Source organism: Pungitius pungitius, chromosome 2 (assembly GCF_949316345.1).
Source record: "Pungitius pungitius chromosome 2, fPunPun2.1, whole genome shotgun sequence".
NCBI classification, from domain to species: domain Eukaryota; kingdom Metazoa; phylum Chordata; class Actinopteri; order Perciformes; family Gasterosteidae; genus Pungitius; species Pungitius pungitius.
In genome coordinates this window covers 18,462,833-18,483,153 of record NC_084901.1, presented here as the reverse complement: position 1 = coordinate 18,483,153, position 20,321 = coordinate 18,462,833, and the positions used below count along the sequence as shown (strand labels likewise).

General features: G+C 44.7%; 2 protein-coding genes across 2 annotated transcripts in view; both read left to right on the top strand.

The window, feature by feature from the left end:
* kdrl (kinase insert domain receptor like) overlaps nt 1–9,473 on the top strand; it is a 32,911-nt gene extending 23,438 nt beyond the window's left edge. The window contains exons 25-30 of the mRNA XM_037460822.2: nt 1,886–1,985; nt 4,207–4,312; nt 5,108–5,232; nt 5,864–5,942; nt 6,282–6,388; nt 8,706–9,473. Of these exons, the coding sequence (XP_037316719.2) occupies nt 1,886–1,985; nt 4,207–4,312; nt 5,108–5,232; nt 5,864–5,942; nt 6,282–6,388; nt 8,706–8,904 (716 nt within the window). The 3' untranslated portion in view covers nt 8,905–9,473. The remainder of the gene's footprint in view (nt 1–1,885; nt 1,986–4,206; nt 4,313–5,107; nt 5,233–5,863; nt 5,943–6,281; nt 6,389–8,705) is intronic.
* A 7,551-nt stretch (nt 9,474–17,024) lies between these two features.
* On the top strand, nt 17,025–19,700 carry cdx4 (caudal type homeobox 4). The gene is made up of 3 exons (XM_037460088.2): nt 17,025–17,460; nt 18,640–18,785; nt 19,467–19,700. Exons 1-3 carry the CDS (start codon nt 17,025–17,027, stop codon nt 19,698–19,700), a joined length of 816 nt encoding a protein of 271 aa, XP_037315985.1.
* The last annotated feature ends 621 nt before the right edge of the window (nt 19,701–20,321 follow it).

Below are 20,321 nucleotides of genomic sequence, written 5' to 3'. Positions count from 1 at the left end.
AGTACAAACATCACAGTGCCACATTTACGCCTCTATCCTTTCAGGCACAGGTAATTCTGTTCACCGTACACACATGCGCTACATTCAAAAACATTTTCATCATGTTCATATTTCCGTGTGGCGTGGCAACGCTCGAACAGATGGGGCAAGAGACGGTGCAGCCGATGGCTGTTATGCAACCCTTCTGGATGCCAGCAGCCATAAAACTCAACAGAAGAATCTGATTCGCACGTAGCCGCTCAAACACGTTTCTCATTATTTTCCGGACCTTGGCTGTGAAACTGTAAATATATCCTGGTTTTGAATTTGACGTCAGTAGAGTCATGTGATCGGCTTCTTATTAAAAGCGTTCCCAGCATAAAGGCCGCCATCACAAACCCGGGTTTCTGTTTTCTGAGATGTTTTCCGAGAGAAGAGGTGCGCTCCACTGGCTCAGACTAACTAGTGAAGGAATTCTGTGATTTTTAGCACAGCCACAGGGCCTTAAAAGGAGGGAACACCTCCTATTTAACTTACCCGTTTCGTCCCAGCTGGCAACACAAACTCATTGTAACCAGGCAGCCAGATCAGTGTAAAAGTGTTCCCCTGCTGGGAAACCACCGCAGGCTTTAAGACCCCATTGTGTGTCGCCCCCACGACTGCCTGTGCACCGCGGCACAGAGCTCCCCACACGTCTCTATGGCAAGGCTCAACGTGAAATATGCATGTTTAAATGTCGCCATGGGAAGCAGTGGAAACATAAGGGTAAGTGTAACCGAGGTTGGATGTATTTCTCTTCTGTACGTTTCTACTGTGCCGCTTTTGAATCACCGGCATGTGGTGTCGTCACCCGCCGCAGTTGAAAGAATAGTGTGTTAGGTTGCATATTCTTTTAAATGTAAAGCACAGTGACGTCATTATGATACTGTTCCTTTTGTCTCGCCTTCTTTTTCAGGGTTTTGTCCTCCCTCTTTTTCATTCTTGACACATTCTCACCACATTTTTTCTGTTAAAGAAACACTTGCACATCTGGGTACTGTTAGCGGGGCCTCAGAAAAATAAATCAGGAAACAAGGATACAAAATGACCACAAAAAAAAAATGGCAAAGAAGTGAGCTTTGCAGCCTGAGCTTGTTCAGAGGTCAAGAGTTTCAGGGTAACCAAAGTGTGCTTTTCAGATCTTTCCCTGAACCAAAAGTGTGTCAGTTACGTTTCATGGGTTTAAATATTCCGAATCTTGTTTGAATAGTGTTGACGCCCAAAGGAGAACCGGGCCTTAGTGGTGTTTGTTATACTAGATATACATCATCATCAGCATGAGATCACCTTTATGTAATGCGGCCTCGTATAAACACAGGTCCTTTTTAAACAAGGTAGGTCTTCATTAGAGGGAAACGATAATTTATTACACATGCATTATGAGATAAAGGGAGGAGTCTCTGATGATTAGACTCCCAGTGACAGTATATCAAAGGGGAGTAACTGTGGTTAGATAAGGAATATATTCATCTTGGAGTTGCTGCAAATCAGATGGGATCCAGATTGGAGGTGTTTCATCGGTTCCCACTGTAATGACCATGACTGACAGCAGCAGTTTTGTTTATATTATTACAAATTTATAAACAGAATGACAGCCCCTATGTGACTGGCTCAGAGAAACCGCTGCAGAATGCGATTGTTTTACTTGAAAGTGAATGATTATTTAATTGTTTGGCTGCACAATGAAACGCACATAAGTAGTAAGTATCCTTTCTAAAAACTACAGTCTTCCTCATGCAACCTCACATATTCGTGCAAGTGGCAGCCTACAGCACACAGCACCACCCAGAGTCCTTCCTCAAATGTCAATTCATATAAATGCAAAACAAATAAGGTAATGAACCTCTCCACTTGCTCCCTCTCCCAGGGGCCTCCCCGTACCCCGGCGTCCAAATCGACGAAGAATTTTGCTGCAGGCTGAAAGAAGGGACCAGGATGAGAGCCCCTGAATACTCGTCCTCTGAAATGTGAGAATCTTTGTTTTCAGCAAACAGTGTGCGTAAAAACACACTCGCCTGCTGTCCAACCGTAATAGAGCAGGGAAGTGGACTGTGTCTCGGAGCATTACCTTCACGATCTGTTGTACAAGAATCTGTCCATGAAAAATGTGGTGTTGTAAATGTGTTCTTTTTAACGACCATAATATTTGAATCTCTGCCTCAAACGTCCTCCTTAGAGAGTCCAAGTGTAGGCAGCAAGTAAAACCCTCCTGTATTAATATTCACCTAAGAGGAGGCATTCTGTGTGTGTGTGTCTCTCTCTCTCTTTGTGGTGCACCAGGAGGTCAGGGGTCCCTGATAAGAATCATGGGTAATCCTGGCTTGAAGGCTGCAGGAGGAAACATTAGTTACTGATTATCTCTGCGGCGGGGCGCTCGCCGCTCCGAGGCATTTTCTGACTGACGGTGGCGCGGATGTAACCGTGCACCCATGCTTTAAACGCCACGTCTGGAGTTCGGGAGAGGTCGCAGATTGTTTTGGAGTGAGGGTCGTTGGATGTCTGTGGACATAAATATATGTGGGAGAACAGAGAGTCCTCTTCTGTGGAATCACGGCCGTCAGTCAGGGAGGCAGCCGGAGAGCTATTTTTGTAACAAGAGTACCAGGATTTGTATGTCCAGCGTACGGCCGATCCAGACGAAGCACACAGATCACGTGCGCATACTTCTTGTCTGGTTTTAATTTAAAGTGACTCATACGGTGCACAAATCTTAATTGTTTTGAAAGCCTAATGCTGCACTTCTTAATAATGATGGGATATCAAAAGGTCCAGAGTTTAAATGCAGCCTGTGCCAAGTGAAGCTAACTGATTTAGTTTATCAGCTTTGGGAAAAAAAAGACAGTGATTGGAAATGATAGAGGAAATGTGATCCAGACCGTTGTTCAGGACAGAGGATCCGTAGACGCAGACCGGCTGGTGCCAAGGATCTCTTCTGCTTTTCCGCTCACAAGTGGAACTGCCAGATTATGTATTTTGCATGAGTACGGTTGTGAGGGCCTGCCTCCGAGCTAAAGCGGAGATCAAAGGGAAGACGAAAAAAGAAAACTGCTGATATCCGTGTAGATGAAAGTCCTTGGGGTCGTCGCTGCAGGTCACCTTGGCGAGCGTGTAAGCCCGGGTTTTTGAGGCCATTCACCCTCACAGCGAACCTGTAGTGTGTGAATGATGCACACGTGTGGTCGCAGGCAGCGCTGAGCAAACAATTTGTGCCTCTGCAGCAAGAATGTTGTCTTACATCTGTGAATAAGATCCTCTATCGTGATGCACTGCAGAGGAATTTAGCGGATATGCCTCAGAGAGTGGGAGGTCAATAAATAGGATGCTCACTTCCCATCATACCACAGTGTCCCAACCGGACAAACCCCGCAATAGCTCTCTCTCTCTCTCTCTTACAAGCACGGGATGGCTATTTGTTTTCATTGCGCTGCCGCCAGGAAATGTGCTTTAATTTGTGCAGTCATACAATGTGTCCACTTCCCCTCATCAATGAGACGCATAAAAGGCTGCGATCGGGCTCCCCACATCCTGTCGCCATCAGGAGGCCTCCCACCTGGCGAGTACACGCTGCGCTCACCGACGCGGACGTGGCGGCCGCACGGCTTCCTTCAGGGTCTGAACCACACCGCAAGGTTCAGACGCCCAGGCACAAAAACGCAGATGGCGAGAACGGGAGGTGTGTGTGTGTGGTGTTCCAAGTCCTCTAACTTGAGGTTGACTAAAACGTATGGCATCCGTGGGAAAGGGATTGGTTTTGCTGCAACCGAAACCGTAGAGGGGTCCATCGCGGCCATCATTCCCAATCAGCAACGTGCCGCGGTTTAAACACGAGCCCCGGTGCTCCACAGAGTGAGACAGGTCACTGTGATGGAAGCTCACATTAAGGCTCGGGGACTTCCCACATGGGCAGAGACGCTGACAGGCTGTCAGAGAGTCAGATACAGGCCCGAGAGGCTCTGCACCAGCATCACCTGAGAATAGATGACCTTTGTATTTAGAAGGACCAGATGTGGTCGTTGAATGCAACAAGGTTTCTTTATTGGACCCCTCGGTCACAGTTACAATACATTAACCCAAATATACTGTATTTATACTGTACATTTACTGTTTATTTAGAGAGTCCTCCCAGTGTCGCTGAAGGCATTGGTGCGTCTTGTAGTGTGTGTTCAGCGGTGTGTTGTTTGCCTTCAGATATCAGACCATGTTGGACTGCTGGCAGGGGGAGCCACAGGAGCGACCCACCTTCACCGAGCTGGTGGAACAGCTGGGAGATCTGCTCCAGGCCAGCGTGCAACAGGTACGGAAGGTTCTCGACCCGCAGCTGTGGAACTCTGGTGTTTAGGAGATTCGTGGAAGGCTTTTCTAAGTAAACAAATGCTGTAATAAAAAGTGCATTTTAAATTGTAGTATGTTATCTGTTACTAATCAGAACAACTCAAGTGTCCCATTAAGCCAAAGCAGCGTGTAACACCTGAAGAGGCCAGACGGAATTCAGCTTCCATTCATTTTATTGATTAAACCTTTGCTTTTCAAGACAAACCCAACTGGTGTGATCAGGATTCCATGGGATCAGATAGACATCTAGGCCTGAATACGTATTGAAGCTTTCACCATTACCAAGATGACCTTAAATCAATGGGCCAATGACATTTTAAACAAAAGTAGTGGAAACGTGAGAGTGCTTCTGAAGAAGATGAATGAAACATGACCAAAGTGGAGCATTAACTATCCCAGACGACAGGAAACAGCACGGGATTATTTTCAGCCACACGTGACAACACACGAAAGCTACAGCATGTTACAAATTAGTCTCTTAAAAGCCATCTTGATCTAGAAAAGGAGAAAATAAACAGCGGGGAGGTTTGAATCTTATTAATAACGGTATTGTTACAGTGCAGGAAGCCTGGCCACAGACTCAATGAACAAAGTATATTGTATTGGGTAGTTAAGGCATGACCTCAGTGTCTTTGGCCGCTCGCCACAACCCGTGTGTGCGTGTGTGTGTGTGTGTGTGTGTGTCTGGGTGTGTCTGGGTGCGCGGCAGAATAAGGCTGCGCTTCTTACACATTCTGTGTCTGATCGATTGATTTAGGAGGGAAAGCACTACATACCTATCAACACTGCCCTGATGCCGAAGCTGGGAGACCCGTCCGCCGCGCTGCTCCCAGAGGAGACTCCCACAAGACCCGCCTCCCAACGCGACTCGGGGACCGCATGGTGAGTTACGTGGCTGTAACTCCTCGCAAATGTCAACCGAAGCAGGAGTGTGAGCATTATGAACGCTAACCATCAACGCAGTCAGCGTGGTCATCGCGAGCATATAGAACTCCAAGCTTCCAATATGTTGTTCCTGGCACAGCAGGAGAATGTTTAGGGCCGACAGGACAATGAGTTCCGATTGGCTCGTGATGAAAAATGCACACGCAGCAGCTTGACAGCCAGGGAGCTTTGAGTATTGTTAATCCTGTGAGGAATTTTCCCCAAAACCATTGAGCCAGCTTCAAGATTTATGTCCACTTAAAATAATATTTGTCGAGCTCTTGGTTTTCACTGGTCCTCCAAGTGTGTTTATTAACGAGGTGTTGAAAAGCAGTAATGACAGTTAGCCTTTTGAGCTAACCGAAGCGTCATGTTAGCCTCTGATTGGCAAAATGCAAAGTAAACAAGGTGTGTTTTCAAAGTTCAACGTCACAGATGCAGCGTGTTATTGTTTTACGTGATTAAGTTCTTTTGGCTTTTATTGCTGCGCTTCGCCTCTCGCCTCCAGTGTAAGCAAAGGATTCCTAAAACCCAAAGAGATCGTTGCAGCGACATTTTGAGACTAAGCCCGGAAATATTTTCTCGCCAGGAACATCAAGATCCGTCCCGCTAGCGTGAAAACCTTTGACGAGGTTACCATGGAGGACGGGACCAATGGGAGCCACGAGGTGAGTTATCCATCCTGGAGTCAAACTAGAAACAGACGCAACCTGCACTCCAACTTTTCCTAAATCACGAGTTAAGTTGAACCCCAAAGTAGAACTATAAACTCAACTCAACATAAACGTAGTTATTTATATTCATCTTGTGCAGCAGCTCCCACAAACTAAATATTACGTTGTTTTTGAATATATTTAATTACATTTTTGACCATTATCCTGGTACTATTGTCCTTCATGTGCTCTGTTGAAGCACTCCAGCTTTTAAAGTTCACTTAGTCTCTTAGTTGATGTTATTTGTTCCCCTTCAGACAGCCACTAAGTGGTTTTAATTGTTCCTGTTCTCAGGGCGGTCAGTCGGACAGCGGGATGGGCCTGTCGTCTGACAACATGGACACTCTGAAGCGCCTCGAGTCACTGGCGGGCCGACCGCTGAGCATCATGGCGGCCCTGGCGTACGTCCCCTGCACCGCGCCCACACACACACACACGCACACGCACACGAGTACCTGCTTGGAAACCTCCCCACTGGGCTGGAATGTAGACGCTGTAACTGTCACACAAACACGAGTTCCCCCTGCCTTTGGTGGGTTAGTATGTCTTTTGTCCGGGAAACGCAGCGTGGTGGGAGAGACGGCGGCACAAAGGAGAGGTGGGAGGGAAAAAGCTGGAAGGTGACAAACCGAAAGGGCTGAGCACAAAAGCCGAGTGTGTGCATCGCTTGAGGTTCGACTGTTTTAAGAGCGAACACTAAAACGTCATTGTATTCACTAAAAGTGTCCTGAAGGAGATACCTCCCAGTTTGATTTAACTTATGAGTGTTGGTGTAAATGCGACGCGAGGTAACACGTGATCTCAAAAAAGTCTAATTAACACCAAAATCCAAGATTCGTTGGATGACTTTGTGGAGACAAAGGGTCCTCTCTCTGTGCCCCATGTGAGGCTCAAAGTCAAATATCAGTCAAATCTCCGTAAAGCTTTTCCTTACGAGTGTCTCTGTTGGTTTCCAGGTTTACATATTAAGTTTACTGCAGCTCACTGACAGGGTTAACTTACCGGGTCAAACCTCTGAACTCTGTAATTACACTTTAAACATCTGGGTATTATTCCGTCGTGGCTTCTACTGAAAAAAAAAAAATGAACAGGAGGATTTTTAGGAAAGTAAATTCTCCCCTGAAGCAAAGTCTCTGTTCAGCTGAAGGAGATTAAACATTTTCAAGAGGGAACATTTAATCAACCGATTGGGGCATGCAGAGAACGATCCACCTTAGCGGGGCCCCCCCCCCCTCTTAGCTAAAGCCATTTTGTTAAGCTGAAGTCCACCTGTTGCTACCTCGGCCTTCCCCTCCTCATACGGTGGCACACGAGACCACTTTTGATGGACTAAACATTGCAGAGGAGGCTGCTTGTTTTTTACTGGGACTCATGTCGTGTTACCCAGTTTCCAGTTGTGCCCCACTATGTGCCCGACAATCCTCTACTGTCTAATTCATCAGGTAGTTTTATTCATTAGGCCGACATTCCGATACGGCGCCCCCCCCCCACCCCGCCCCGCTGGGCGCCGACCCTTTGGTCCCTGGAGAGGAGCTGTGGAAACCCGTAGCAACCGCCAAAGACAATAAGGGGCAATTACTCATATTCTGAGGCTCAAATGAAGCAGAAAGACTCAGGATGATTGATTACATCATACGTGAATAAGGAGAGGTTTGTCTGATCGTACGGCTTCACACAAAGGGAATATCTTAAATCAGACCTCTAGTGTGAGTGGAAAAATAACGTGATATTATTTATAAAAAGTTAAAGTGCACAGCTGGTTGTTTTACTAATTTCTTGCTCTATTGTACACTCTGATTACCTTGTTTTTCCAACCAGTCCAGCAACAATATTTATATCATATATATCAATATTTTATATACAAATTATTATTTAATCATCAAAATAATTTCTGATCAATTTCTTGTAGGTTGTTTTATCAATTAATTGATTTCATTCTAATGGTTATAAAAATGAAAATAATAAAAGCGTAGTAGCGTCTGCAGTTTTTCATATTTTCATGTTGCTTTTAAGCTGATGGATGAATAGTTTGGGTATGTTTATGTTTCCAAACTTGCTTGTCTTAAAGAGCCCCTTGAAATTCATGAAGATTGTAATAACTGATAGTAATAGCCTTCATTCATAGAGCACTTTTATATATTTCTGGAAGCGCTGTTTAAAATGAACATTGCATACAGTACATCCTCAAGGTAGCAACAATGAAATAGAAATATAAGATGATGTATAAGGAACAGGTCAAACTACTCAAGTGGACAAGGAGTGGCCTTTTAAGGAGTCATTTAATAGCTCGTTGAAGTACAATCTCCCTGATGCAGAAACCACAGTCGCCTTTAGTCGAGTCGCCTCGTGGAACAACTGAGAGACACTTTCCTGAGGATCAAAGGCGGCGTTTCGCCCCATAAAGAGTTAAAAGGTCAGCAATAAAGATGGTGTCCAGGCCTCCTTGTGCTTTAAAAACAGCTTAGAATATCGGGGTAACTGCTCTCTGTGTTTAGTCCCTGTTCAAATTCAGAGAGATTTATGAGTGAGGCCGGTGTAGAAGTTGCAACAGTCCAACTGAGATCACTCAATATACATCAGCTCTACATCAGCATGAGATGCACTGAATAGAACTTGATTTGTATTTATTTTTATTGTGAACTGCATTGTGCAGCAGCGGCCCCGTTGTTATGTCTCCGCTACGTTCGCCTCACGTCTGCTCGTGTTTTGTTTTTTTAGGATGAAGGCGGCGAGTAAGAGCAAAGAGTCGGTGCTGAGTGACGCCGACAAGGAGAAGTTCCAATCCCCGGTCCCCTCTCTGGACTTCCTCCTGGACGACTCGGCCCTGGACGACTCGGCCCTGGACGCCGGTCTGGAGTGTCACAGCCCGCCGCCGGACTACAACTACGTGGTGCGCTACTCCACGCCGCCCGTGTAAAGCTCCGCCCCCCTCCCCCCCTCCACACGAACCCCCCCAGAGAACCCTGCAGGCCTTCTGCTTTGCCCAGCTCTGTTTTTTTGTTTTTCCGCTCTCAGTGCTGGAGCAAAGTTTGAGAGGAAAACACGTGAGATCCCACCAAAGTGTTTTAGACGGAACGCCGCGAAAGGAAAAAACACCCAATCCACCCGCCTTTAACCTCCAACTTCCGAGGGGGAGGGGGCGGAAAACGTGTAGACTGTTAATTCCGCTCCGGTTTTGAGGAGCAAGCTGCCGTTGACGCTGCTGGTCCATTTTCCACATTCACTGTGATTTGTCAAACAGCTGGAGACAGCCTCAGGTATTACTGTCATCTACTGTGAAAAGGAAGAGAGCTGATCCCACTGCAGCCTGTGATGATGGAGAATAACCACCGGGACAGAAAAGAGAGAGGCCATAGCTCAGGCTTTTCAAGTTGATGTTGGAAAACTCATTTGTAGATTTTATTCCGAAAGTTAAAAATGAAGTAATTTGTAAAAAAAAAAAAAAAAGAATTAAAAAGAGTAAATATTTTTGTTATGTAGCTACATCCACATATAGAGCCGCAAAAAGCAGATGAACAACAATTTAGCATTGATTATTAATCATGAAAAAGTACCTTATTTAGGGTACCTTAATTACTCCTTCAGTTCCATAAAAGTATCCACCCACCTAACTCAGGTTGACCCACAGGGACTCACAGGTTAACGGGGAGATTTAAATGAAGAGTTGCTGTGAAGGTGGATTCCTCCTCCTGCCCCCATCGAAGAAACTCCAGCGCTGTGTCATTTCCGTTCGCTCAAACTGAAATAAAACAAGCGAGAAGAAGATTGTGAGATTCTGTATGTGTATTTATTCAGATTGTGAACACTGTCACTTAGTAATCCAGCTGTGTTTATTCCTTTTAGATCTGTAGATAAAAGTCAACTGAAGGATTTTCCAGCTCAGTCTTCGTCACTTCAACATTTAATACCCCAACTCTTCCCTCCAGTTGTGTGTATATGTTTGTGCTGCTGTATTCACTTTGAGTAAAAGCGACTAAAACGCACTGCAGCTCGCTGCAGCCCATCGACCACTAAGGAGAACAGTATTAAACTAAACTGTAACGTCGACATTTTGGACCCTCGTGGATCTTCAAATGTGTTGTGTTAACGTGGAGAGGAAGTGATTTTGCACTGATGCTTTATATCAAGTATAATTTGTGTATTCTACAGGTATGTTGTTGTGAAACAGTGTTAAGGGGCCACATCTTACCAAGATTTTGCATTTTTTGTTGTTTTTATTTAACTCTTAACTTTAGTGCCTAGTAATTAACATTTGCAATATTTGCTTTATTATGTTCACTTGATGTATTTCCCTCGTGCTCGGTGTTTTAGTTTCTGCTATCACATAACATTCAGTGGGTTTTATTGCATTCTTTCATACATAATCATGTGTAATAAAACTTCCTATCTCTGTTAGTTTTGATGAAAGTATTGTTAACACTGTTAACTGAGCATATGAAGTAAATAATTGAATAAAGATCTATATATTTATACTTTAACTGCAGTACCGATTCATAATTGCTTGTAATGATGTTTGCTAGTTGGTTATTTAAACGACATTCACGACCCCCAGAGGATGAATCCTTCTCCACCTTGAGGTTGAAATCTATTGTTTAAGGTCAAAAGTCTCCACTTTGATAAAAAAAAATTATGAATGTTAATTTAATCATTTTAGTAAAGTGATTCAATCATTTTAATAGTTTCTAGAGGCTAGAAGTACTAAAATAATATTAACAGTTGTTACTTTTTAAGTGAAAGATGGAAATAAAATATAAGTTGTGTTGTAGAAATATTCCATTTATTTCCCGGATGTTAACAAAGGTTTCAGACTATTTTTAACCCGAGTCCATTCACAGAAAAATGCTCCTTGATTATTCTTAATGGAATGACAGTAAGACACCGGCTTCCTCCCCCGGGACAAGACGTCGGCAGCCTGTCTGCTCACCGGGACAATGCCTCCCCCAACAGGACAGGAAGGAACCGTTAATCATCGCGCTCACGACCGGAGGACGCCACACACGGGGCTTCCTCTAGGGGGGGGGGGGCCCTGGTTACCGGCACTGGGTGTGTCCAAGGAGAGCACACGTCAGGGGACAGGACGGGCCCTTTACTGTCTCCCCGCTCGTCCTGAAAGGATTCGTGCTTCACTGCGAGGTGAAAAACACACACAAACACACATCGCCCAACCGACTGTTCCCAGAATATGACAAACAAACAAGGGAAGGATGTCGTGGGAGGGGGGGAAGGGTGTGGGGGGGGGGGGGGGGGGGGCTGTTGACTGTCATGTTTGTGTATCTGCATCTGCGCGTTCCCTGGCAGGCAGACGCATGAGGGCTGAGTGAAATATGTCTGGTATTAATGATCCTGGATACCAAAAGCCCAACTCAACTGGCAGGAAGGGAGTTTTAAATGAAGTACATGTAACTCAAAAGTGTCCTACATGCAGCACCTGAGCTTTGATCTAAGTTACATTTCCAGTTCCCATGTGATGAAATCGTAAATCTCTTCTGCTCATATTTTCCTTTTATTGATCAACTAGTTTATAGAGGGAAAAAACAATTGGAATCACAAGAGATCCACCTTTTATACATTTGGTCATGACAGCAGGAAAGAAGAATGTGAGCCTTGGTGGGAAATAGACGCCACTGAAAAACAAGATCACAATATCATAACAAGTAGCTCCCCGTCATTGTCTTGTGATCCCAAGTATTAGTAATAAAACACTCTGCAATCTGGTTTCGTTTTCCCCAGTGGAACATTTGCATGTGGGAAAAATATCTCTCGTCTCCTTCAACTATTCAACTATTCTAAAAAGAGTTCTGATACGACACCAAATAACATCCGGCTGAATGTGTGCAGCTTGAAATCCCACCATGCACCCCCCCACCCCACCCCGCCTCCACCTCCACCTCCTTCCATATGCATACAGCTGCACGGAGCTATTCTCAGACCCCCTGCCCAAGAAGGTGAATGGTGGGTTTGCCACATCCGGACGCCTCTCACCTAAATGCAAAAAAACAATGAGCCGGATGGCGTGCCTTAAGACACCTTACGTTCAGTCCACCTTCCACAAGGAACAAGGACCCCAAAGACACGGGCAGCTAAATATAAAGACCCGGCGTATCCCCCCCCCCCCCCCCCCCGGGTCGGTTCAAAGGGCCGAGAGGAAACAACAAACACATCCCATCAGCCGCAGGTCGACGTGCGGCGGCGTAAATGGCCGCCATCTTGGATGTGCTCCAGGAGCGGGTTTTTTTTTTTCTCTCTTTCTTTTTTCTTTTTTTGGGGGGGGGGAATCACTTGAGGAATCAAAACGCGGCGTCTCATTCGGGTCGAGCTGCTCATGTGTTGTGAATTAGTGACAACAATCAAAAAATAGCTGAAAGAAAAAATGCGGATCTCGTAAAAACCCCTTTCTACAAAAAACAACAACCCAGGAAGCTTGTGTTTTCGGCCTTTAGTTTAATCCCCACAGCTGGCACTCGGGTGGACTTTAAGAAGGAGATTGATATAGTTTAAATATGACTTTATCCGTAGCATGTGTTGGTGTATTTCCCACCGATGACGGACAGAAGACAGACTGATCAGATAAGACCCGGTGCCTGGGATCCCCTCCTGCGCCTCGCTGCGCAGAACCAACAAATACCGGCCTTCCGATAGTTTCCAGGGCGCCGCAACACAACTCTGTCAGGCCGGCAGCCTCGGGAGCCTTCTGATTCATCGATGCTCATTCAGAGGCTAAAGTGCAGTGGAACCAGCTCGCCCACTTGCCCCTTTGTTTAGGGGGGGGGGGGGGGGGGGGTTGGGGGGGGACCCTGGGAACCACTCCTTGTTCACAGTGGCGTAATGTTCACACGGCTGATGGTTATTTGTTTTTTGTGTGAGTCGCTCTTGTGCAAATGCTGCAGCTCCCCGTGCACGTCTGCAGGCATTAGCTCACCCACACCGGGTCTACGATTCCGGGTAGTTTGTTTCCTCGCTTCTTTTCTTTTGGAACGTTTTAAGGCAAAAGGTCGTAAACCTTCAGAATCGTCGGGGTCCCCAGAGGATGAATCTCCCTGACGTTGATGGATCCTCAGACGTTTTCAGTTCCCTCTTTCTTAAAAAACAAAACAACAGCTAATAAACATGCTTTTTTTCCCAAACTTGTCTGCATCTTCCGTCATATCCCGAAAAAATCAATTGTTTTTAGGATGTGTTTTACATTACAGACGCAAGCTCAGGATTGTGTGCGTGCGTCGCAGGCCGTCAGTGGCAGATGGTCCTGTTTTTACCTCGCTGCGACCACTTGAACAACATCAGTGTTCAAAGTTAAGCAACAAACTGAATAGTGCCGGCTGTCACTGGCCCACTACGTGCACCCTGTGCTGAGCTCAGAGACGTCAACGTTCTCTCTTACTGTGTCTCGTTCCACTTCCTGCCTGTGTCATTGTTGCCCCTCCCCCCCCCCGATGGGTTTCACCTGTCGCTCCCCAGCGCTGCTGCCGCCCTCCTCATCATCCTCCTCTGCTGGTGTATTTAGTTGTTCTGCTTCTCCCAGCACTACCTGACACTTTACTTTTATAAAAGTATCTTCGAGCCTGTGACTTCCTGTTTGTGCTGCTTCCATCAGCTTAAATGATTCTGTGTAAAAGGTTGACTCGGGCTGATGCACACATGTGGGTATTGTGGTTCATTTTATTGCCTTTTAAACTCGCATCTTAAGTTTAAAAAGAAACAAATTCCATGACAGGGATTACGTGTGATTATTGGTCCATTGTGAAGTTGTAAATCTGCTCTGCTGCCCAGAGAAACTGCTAGGAATGTGCTTTATCAGCGTTTATACAATTTAACTGTCAAACTGGTATCGCACGCCGGTTCGGGTCTGAACCAGAAAACCCAGAATCACCCTCAAAACATCTGGTCTTTCTATGCCAGAGCACTTTGTAAACCCTCAGCACGTTAAGCTGCACATCTTCACGGGCCTCTGGGGATGAAAAAAAACCAGATAAACTCTTCATCATCAATCCGTAGAAGACCAGAAACAACTAATAACCAACTCAGTCTGATACATTCACACGTGGTCCATTCATGATGCACCACAGATCTGATTTCACTCTAATTGCAACAACACATTAAAAAACAAGACTTTCCTGACGTCAGTTAGTCACAAGTATTTCAACTTTGTTCTATTTCTAGTCTGTTCTTGTAGTATTTTATGTTCAGTAACTGGTTCCGTTCTGAGCAATAAGACAGCAGCCAAGATGATACATGAGCATAATTATCTAAATATGTCCTTAAACAAAAGGCCTGAAAGAGCCGGTAACTCAATAAATGTCACTTGAGGACATGGCATCGCTTCCCCTCCAGAGTTGCATCATTTCTTCTGAAATATCACAAACCTTTTCATGATGTTATTCCTCAGGAGGATTACGCCTACTCTCCAGAAACAACGTTTAGATAATTGTACAGTCATTAAGAAAGTGAAACAACCTCAGGCTCAATTTATTTGTAATAAGTTCAATAAAAGGGCAGCTCATTATTATTTAACAGGATAATATCAGAACTGAATAATTATCTTGAAATGGAAAGTTGGTTAGTTTGTAATCTTTAACCTTAAATCTGTGGAGCAGCAGGTTTTTAATGAAGAACTTATTGTATATGGTTACAGTAATTCCTGTCATTCTGAGTAACTTTACCTGTGTGATGAGCTTTGTTGAGCTGTATCTGTGGTTTAACATGAGGTGAGGGTCCTTGTTTTTGCTGGTGGAGGCTGCCCTCTTGAGGTCAACGGTGCTGTGAGTGGAGAGTAAACTTAACGCTACCACAGTGTAAAGAAGTACTCAACTTATGTAACTTAAGTAATATCAGCATCAAAATGTACCCAACGTTCACATATGTATCATGCAAAATGGCCCATTTCTGAATGGTGTTGTTGAATTGAGTTGATGTGTCACGTTAACGTTGGTGAATTAGAAAGGTTTCACGCACTGCTAGGGGCTTGTTTATTAATGATGTGTGGAGCAGCAGTACAAAGTTATAAAGAATGGAAATACTCAATTAACTCAACTCAATTTTCTTAAGACTGTATTTCCTTTTTTTAAATTTAATTTAGTTACTTAGTTAAAGGTTCATGCAGATTTAAAAACTCACCAGCTGCTGCTGGTAGAAATCCACCAGAGGGCAGCAATGAGTCTGTCTAATCCACTCGGTAGGCTCTACAGGAAGGTGTAACCTGGTCTGCAGTGGATGCCAACCGACTGGGAAACGTTATCAAAGAGATTCACAAAGGCAAGTCTTACACCTAAAATGCACAGCCTTAGAATACGCGCATCCTCCTCCCTAGCATTGATATGCATGACGTCACACACCAAGAGAATAAACTGTCTCCAGTCACCAAGAACAGACTTGTCCAAAGATGAATGAAACAGAACAAAGTTGGAGTTAGTAAGTTAGTCACTTACTGGAGTAAAGGCATTCATTCACACTTCTTATTGCATATTTTCAGGCCGTGTGATTGTGACAATTGTAAGCCATTACAAGGAATGGAAAGCAGTGGTTACTTGATACCTTCATTAAACAGCAAAGCAACAGTCAGCACGCTGAGTGATGTGCAAATCAGAGACGTGACTTTAAGAGCCCCACCAGGTCAGACCGCGTCATAAATATGTTGTGGTCAATACACTGATACCTCAGAGATATCAATCGGCAATGATGATTTATGGACAAGCCTAATTAGGCAAGCTGCTAAAGAGGCCCCGAGACACCTGTCAAATGAATCATACCAAGAGATGACCCAAATGCGAGAAGAACAAGAACGAAATGAGGTGAAAACGAGAAAAAGGACTCAAGACACAGGCCACAAATTGAAAAGACAACACGTGCTTTGAGAAATGACTCTTAAACGTGTCAGGCCTTCCGATGTTTGTTTGTTGTTTCAACTGATTTTAGCCCAAATGCATTCAGCTCACTGCGCATGTCCGCATTGAGCAATAAACTTTATATTAAACGTTATAAACGTATACAAATAATAAGTAAAACCTTTACATGAAACGGGGTCAGTGTGTCCAAGCGCTTTTTTTGTTAAACTCCGTTTTTTGAAACGGTTTAAACCGAAGTTCCCTGACACGTAGACACGAACACAGACATCTAAATCCGATGTCATTTCCCCAGCCGGGTGGTGACTGATGTGTGGAGGGCCGATGTTTGTCACAGAGGGGGTCGCTGGAGTTTCCTTGTAACCGGAATTAGCTGTGAAGTGTGACCTTGAGGTGTGAACCAGGAATACGAAAGGTCCTGCTTGCTTCCAGACAAAGTTTCTCTACTACTCTGCACCTCGTTTGCAAGTGAATCTCTCAACAAATAAAACGGGACTTCGCGTGTAAAGCGTGGTTGGGAAACTGTGTATCTCCCATAATAACAAAAATAAATAAATCCATGCGCTGGATCTTCTGGATTTAGTTTGGAGTGATAAAACATTTGAGCTCCTGTGAACAATGAGGAACCGTCTGTATTGTGTGTTAATGTGAAACTTGCCTCGATAAGTGAACCCTTCTAACATTTACAATATTATAAAAAAAATATACACGCGCGTAATTACGCGCGGGGCCTTCTCCTGCTCGGTGCGTTTGAGGACGTGCCGCCTCGGTTTATGGCCGCTCTCGTTGCAGCTGATAGGCCTGGGTGCTGATTTATTCATGGCGTGGAGGACCCGTGCTCCGGATAGGCCCGCCGCCGGGTGATGACGCGCTGCAGGCAGGCGCGGGGGGGGACTGCTGGGCCTGCCGCACCGCTCACTCTCATTCTAATGCAAAACTTCAAGAGTTTAGGAGTTGGCTGACGTCAAGGAGGCCTTAGTACCTTTACCGTCTTGTCAACAGAGACACATCATGTGAGAGTGGAGATAGACTGGAACTACGTCGCTTTTCTTACTTGGAACCCCATCCGGACTTAAAGAGCAGGAGGATTGTTGTTGTTTTTTAACAGTTTCAGGGAAACAATGTCGCCTTGAAATAGGCTGCATCATTCCCTTTGCTGCGTCGTTACATTTGAGCGTCTTGGTTTTTTTTTTTACAAGTCATGTATGTGGGATACATTCTGGATAAAGAAAGCGGCATGTATCACCAGGGTCCAGTGAGAAGAACGAGCATCAACCTGCCTCCACAGAACTTTGTTTCTACGCCTCAGTACGCTGACTTTACTGGATACCATCATGTGCCGAACATGGACACGCACGCACAGTCTTCGGGCAGTTGGGGACCCACTTACGGCGCTCAGAGGGAAGACTGGGGCGCATACAGCCTGGGACCACCTAACGCTATCCCCGCGCCCATGAACAACTCCTCTCCCGCACAAGTTCCGTACTGCTCACCTGAGTACACGCACATGCATCCTCCGGGATCCGCGGTGTTACAGCCGCCGCCGGACACCGTGAACGTTGCACAGCTTTCTCCCGACAGAGAAAGGCGCAATTCGTTCCAGTGGTTGAGTAAAAACGCACAAGCATCTTCTACGGGTGAGAGAGGCCGTGTTCTTAAATGTCGTGCCAAATTGATGTTGTGGTTGCCTTGTTCGTGCACATTGTAGTTTGTGTTTGTTAGTCTTTATTTCTGGCAGCGCTAGATCATTTAAAAAAAATGTAAAGGAAAACGAATTTGTTAGATTTAAAATCAAGGGACGAGCCTCGAGTGGTCAGTTATTATGTTTTAAAGAGTAGACCAATAACAATTTAAAATGTCAACAGAATGAGAATATATTCAGTTTCAAATTACACATCTCGATTAAATAATTGTAACTAAATGTCTGGCAGCGGAGAGTCAGTCAACATTTCAATAAACCGTTTCCATATGTCATAATTCTGATGGGGGAATTGGCCTGAAGGCCAGCAGCTCTGTCCACTGTACTCCGTCTTGTGGTGGGTAATAAAAAAAAGGGGGGGGGGGGGGTGAGGAATCGGCGCCAGGCCCAGTTGTGATGTTAATGGCATCATTCCTGGAGATGTGAGCTCGGCTTCCCTGTCACATTGTTGGCTGTTTTGAGTGTTATCCGTCATATCCAGGCGGAGGCCTTTGCTTTCATCGCCTCTTCACTTTGATATGCACCAACCTCCCTTCCTCTCCGAGAGTTATATTGCCGGAAAGAGTGACGCTTTTCACAGGCCCGTGTCTCAAAGTTCAAACTGTTGGCCCCCACACAGGCTGCAGTTTTACATTGAATGTGTGTCAATTATGAGGGTCTTAAATAGCCTACACTCAGTTATTCCAATCGAGGTCATTTAGCTCGGAGTTATTGTCAGGATCAACTCGTTTTATTTTATCTTGATAGGATTCGTGGCCAATTTATTATCCAATTTACAGATAGTAAACGTTAACATGCGTCCTTCTGACAGCTCTGTAGGACAAACCCTAAGAGGTTTGCCTTATCTCCTGTCTTTTTTTTGTTGCTGTTTGAAATTCACCGTACTTCAGCTGTCATCAAGGCGAGATGAAAAGGCTCCATTTGCGTATCAAGTGGAGAAAGCAGCGATGTGGGTTTAAGAGGCAGCTAACAAAGATGTTCCGCGCAGATAGGCCGGTCCTGGCGCGCATCGTCGTCCTGTGCGTAAATCTTCCAGTTCGACCGCCTCGCTGCTGCGGGTGAAAAGAGAAGCATCGTATCAGCACTGACGTGTTTTTCCTTCCCGTTGTCCTCGCAGGTAAAACGAGAACGAAGGAGAAGTACAGGGTAGTTTACACCGACCACCAGAGGCTGGAGCTGGAGAAGGAGTTTCATTTCAACAGATACATCACCATCAGGAGGAAATCCGAACTGGCCCTCAACCTCGGTCTGTCAGAACGACAGGTACGTGCAAAGGAGGGTTTATGCCCAGAGATGCGATGCGGGGTTAAAACGCACGACACGTGCGGTAATGGTAACCTAAATTAAAATATTATCACAAGCGGGACGTACAAATTGAGCCCCGCAGAAAACAATTGTATCAACAAAATAATGGTTAGTCTGCACACCTACAGCCGTGATTACCTTTAAACTGGATATATGTAAAGACTCCTCACACATTTAGTTATGTTTTATAATTATTTCCTTTCCTGTTATTTTTAATCCTATATTTTACAGCCAACATACGAATTACGGACATATTAATTATACTATCCATTTGATAATAAGCAACGCATTACGTTTTATTTTGGTAAGGCGTTTTGTTTTAGAGTAAACGAAGAATACACCCAGTGTTCATGTACTTTCTGTTACCTGATAGGCATATATTTTAATGTATTTAATTCTAAAAAAAATAAAAAGAGAAGTACGGAGATTAAACGTCCTATTAGGATCTAAATAAATGTAGTATTATTTCATAATATAAATATATGTAAGGTTCATTTTTTTCTGTTGATAGTTTTTGACTTGTGGGTCTATTTTAAAAAAAATGTATTTTAATAATGGTTTATTAAGTCTGATCGCATTGCATGGAGAGTCAAATATCTCGTCAGCACCCAATAACCTTCATCCAATTTCCTCTTTTAGGTAAAAATCTGGTTCCAGAACCGCAGAGCCAAGGAGAGGAAGCTGATCAAGAAGAAGCTGGGTCAGTCCGACGGCAGCGGGGGATCTGTGCACAGTGACCCGGGCTCGGTGAGCCCTTTGCCGGTCCCGGGGTCCCTCAGTCCCTCGGACATCCACAACTCTATGTACCCTCCCCAGGGGATGAACACCTTGCCATCCATCAGGAATATACAGCAAGTGACTGTGACTCTGTAGAAGCAGGTCACTCTGCGGACCATCTCACATAACCGAGCACTCCGACACGCCGACAGGACGCTAAGGCACAACGCCGTGGACACACGTTTCATCCACAGCAACCAAATGGAGGCTCTTCACATATTGCTTTTTTTATAGAATAGTTCTAATGGCGTGGGAATTTTAAAAAAAAAGAAAAAAAAAGGAAAAAATCGACGTGTTTCAAACTTAAAAGCTTTTGATTGTTTGTGAGTTGATAAGATATAAATATCACTTTTTTTGGTGTATGTGAATAAAACGATAATTCAGGGACATTTGAATGAGGTTGTAAACTAGATTGTATGTAGCTCGTGCCACACAAACTGCTTTGAATGGACACATCTTTTACAGAAGTTTTTCAGCACAATTTTATCTGCTTTGGTAAAGCGGGGACCAGCTGTTAATGATACGGGTCGTGTGATGGCTAAATGTAAATAAAATGTTGCTTTTTTTTGCAGTACACCTGTCATTTTTATCATTTCTGAGTAGCAATGCTTGGTTAAGTTTTACATTGGAAATTCTTGTACTGATTACCAACATAAAGGCACATGGGAGATATCTTATTGGAATTGCGTTACAAATTCAGGCACAAAAGAGTTTAAT

Excerpts from the sequence above, each read along its gene's own strand:
- cdx4 (XM_037460088.2), top strand. The coding sequence starts at position 17,025 with ATGTATGTGGGATACATTCTGGATAAAGAAAGCGGCATGTATCACCAG. Across the intron at positions 17,461-18,639 it reads CGCACAAGCATCTTCTACGG|GTAAAACGAGAACGAAGGAG; the intron begins GTGAGAGAGGCC and ends TTGTCCTCGCAG. Across the intron at positions 18,786-19,466 it reads TCGGTCTGTCAGAACGACAG|GTAAAAATCTGGTTCCAGAA; the intron begins GTACGTGCAAAG and ends TTCCTCTTTTAG.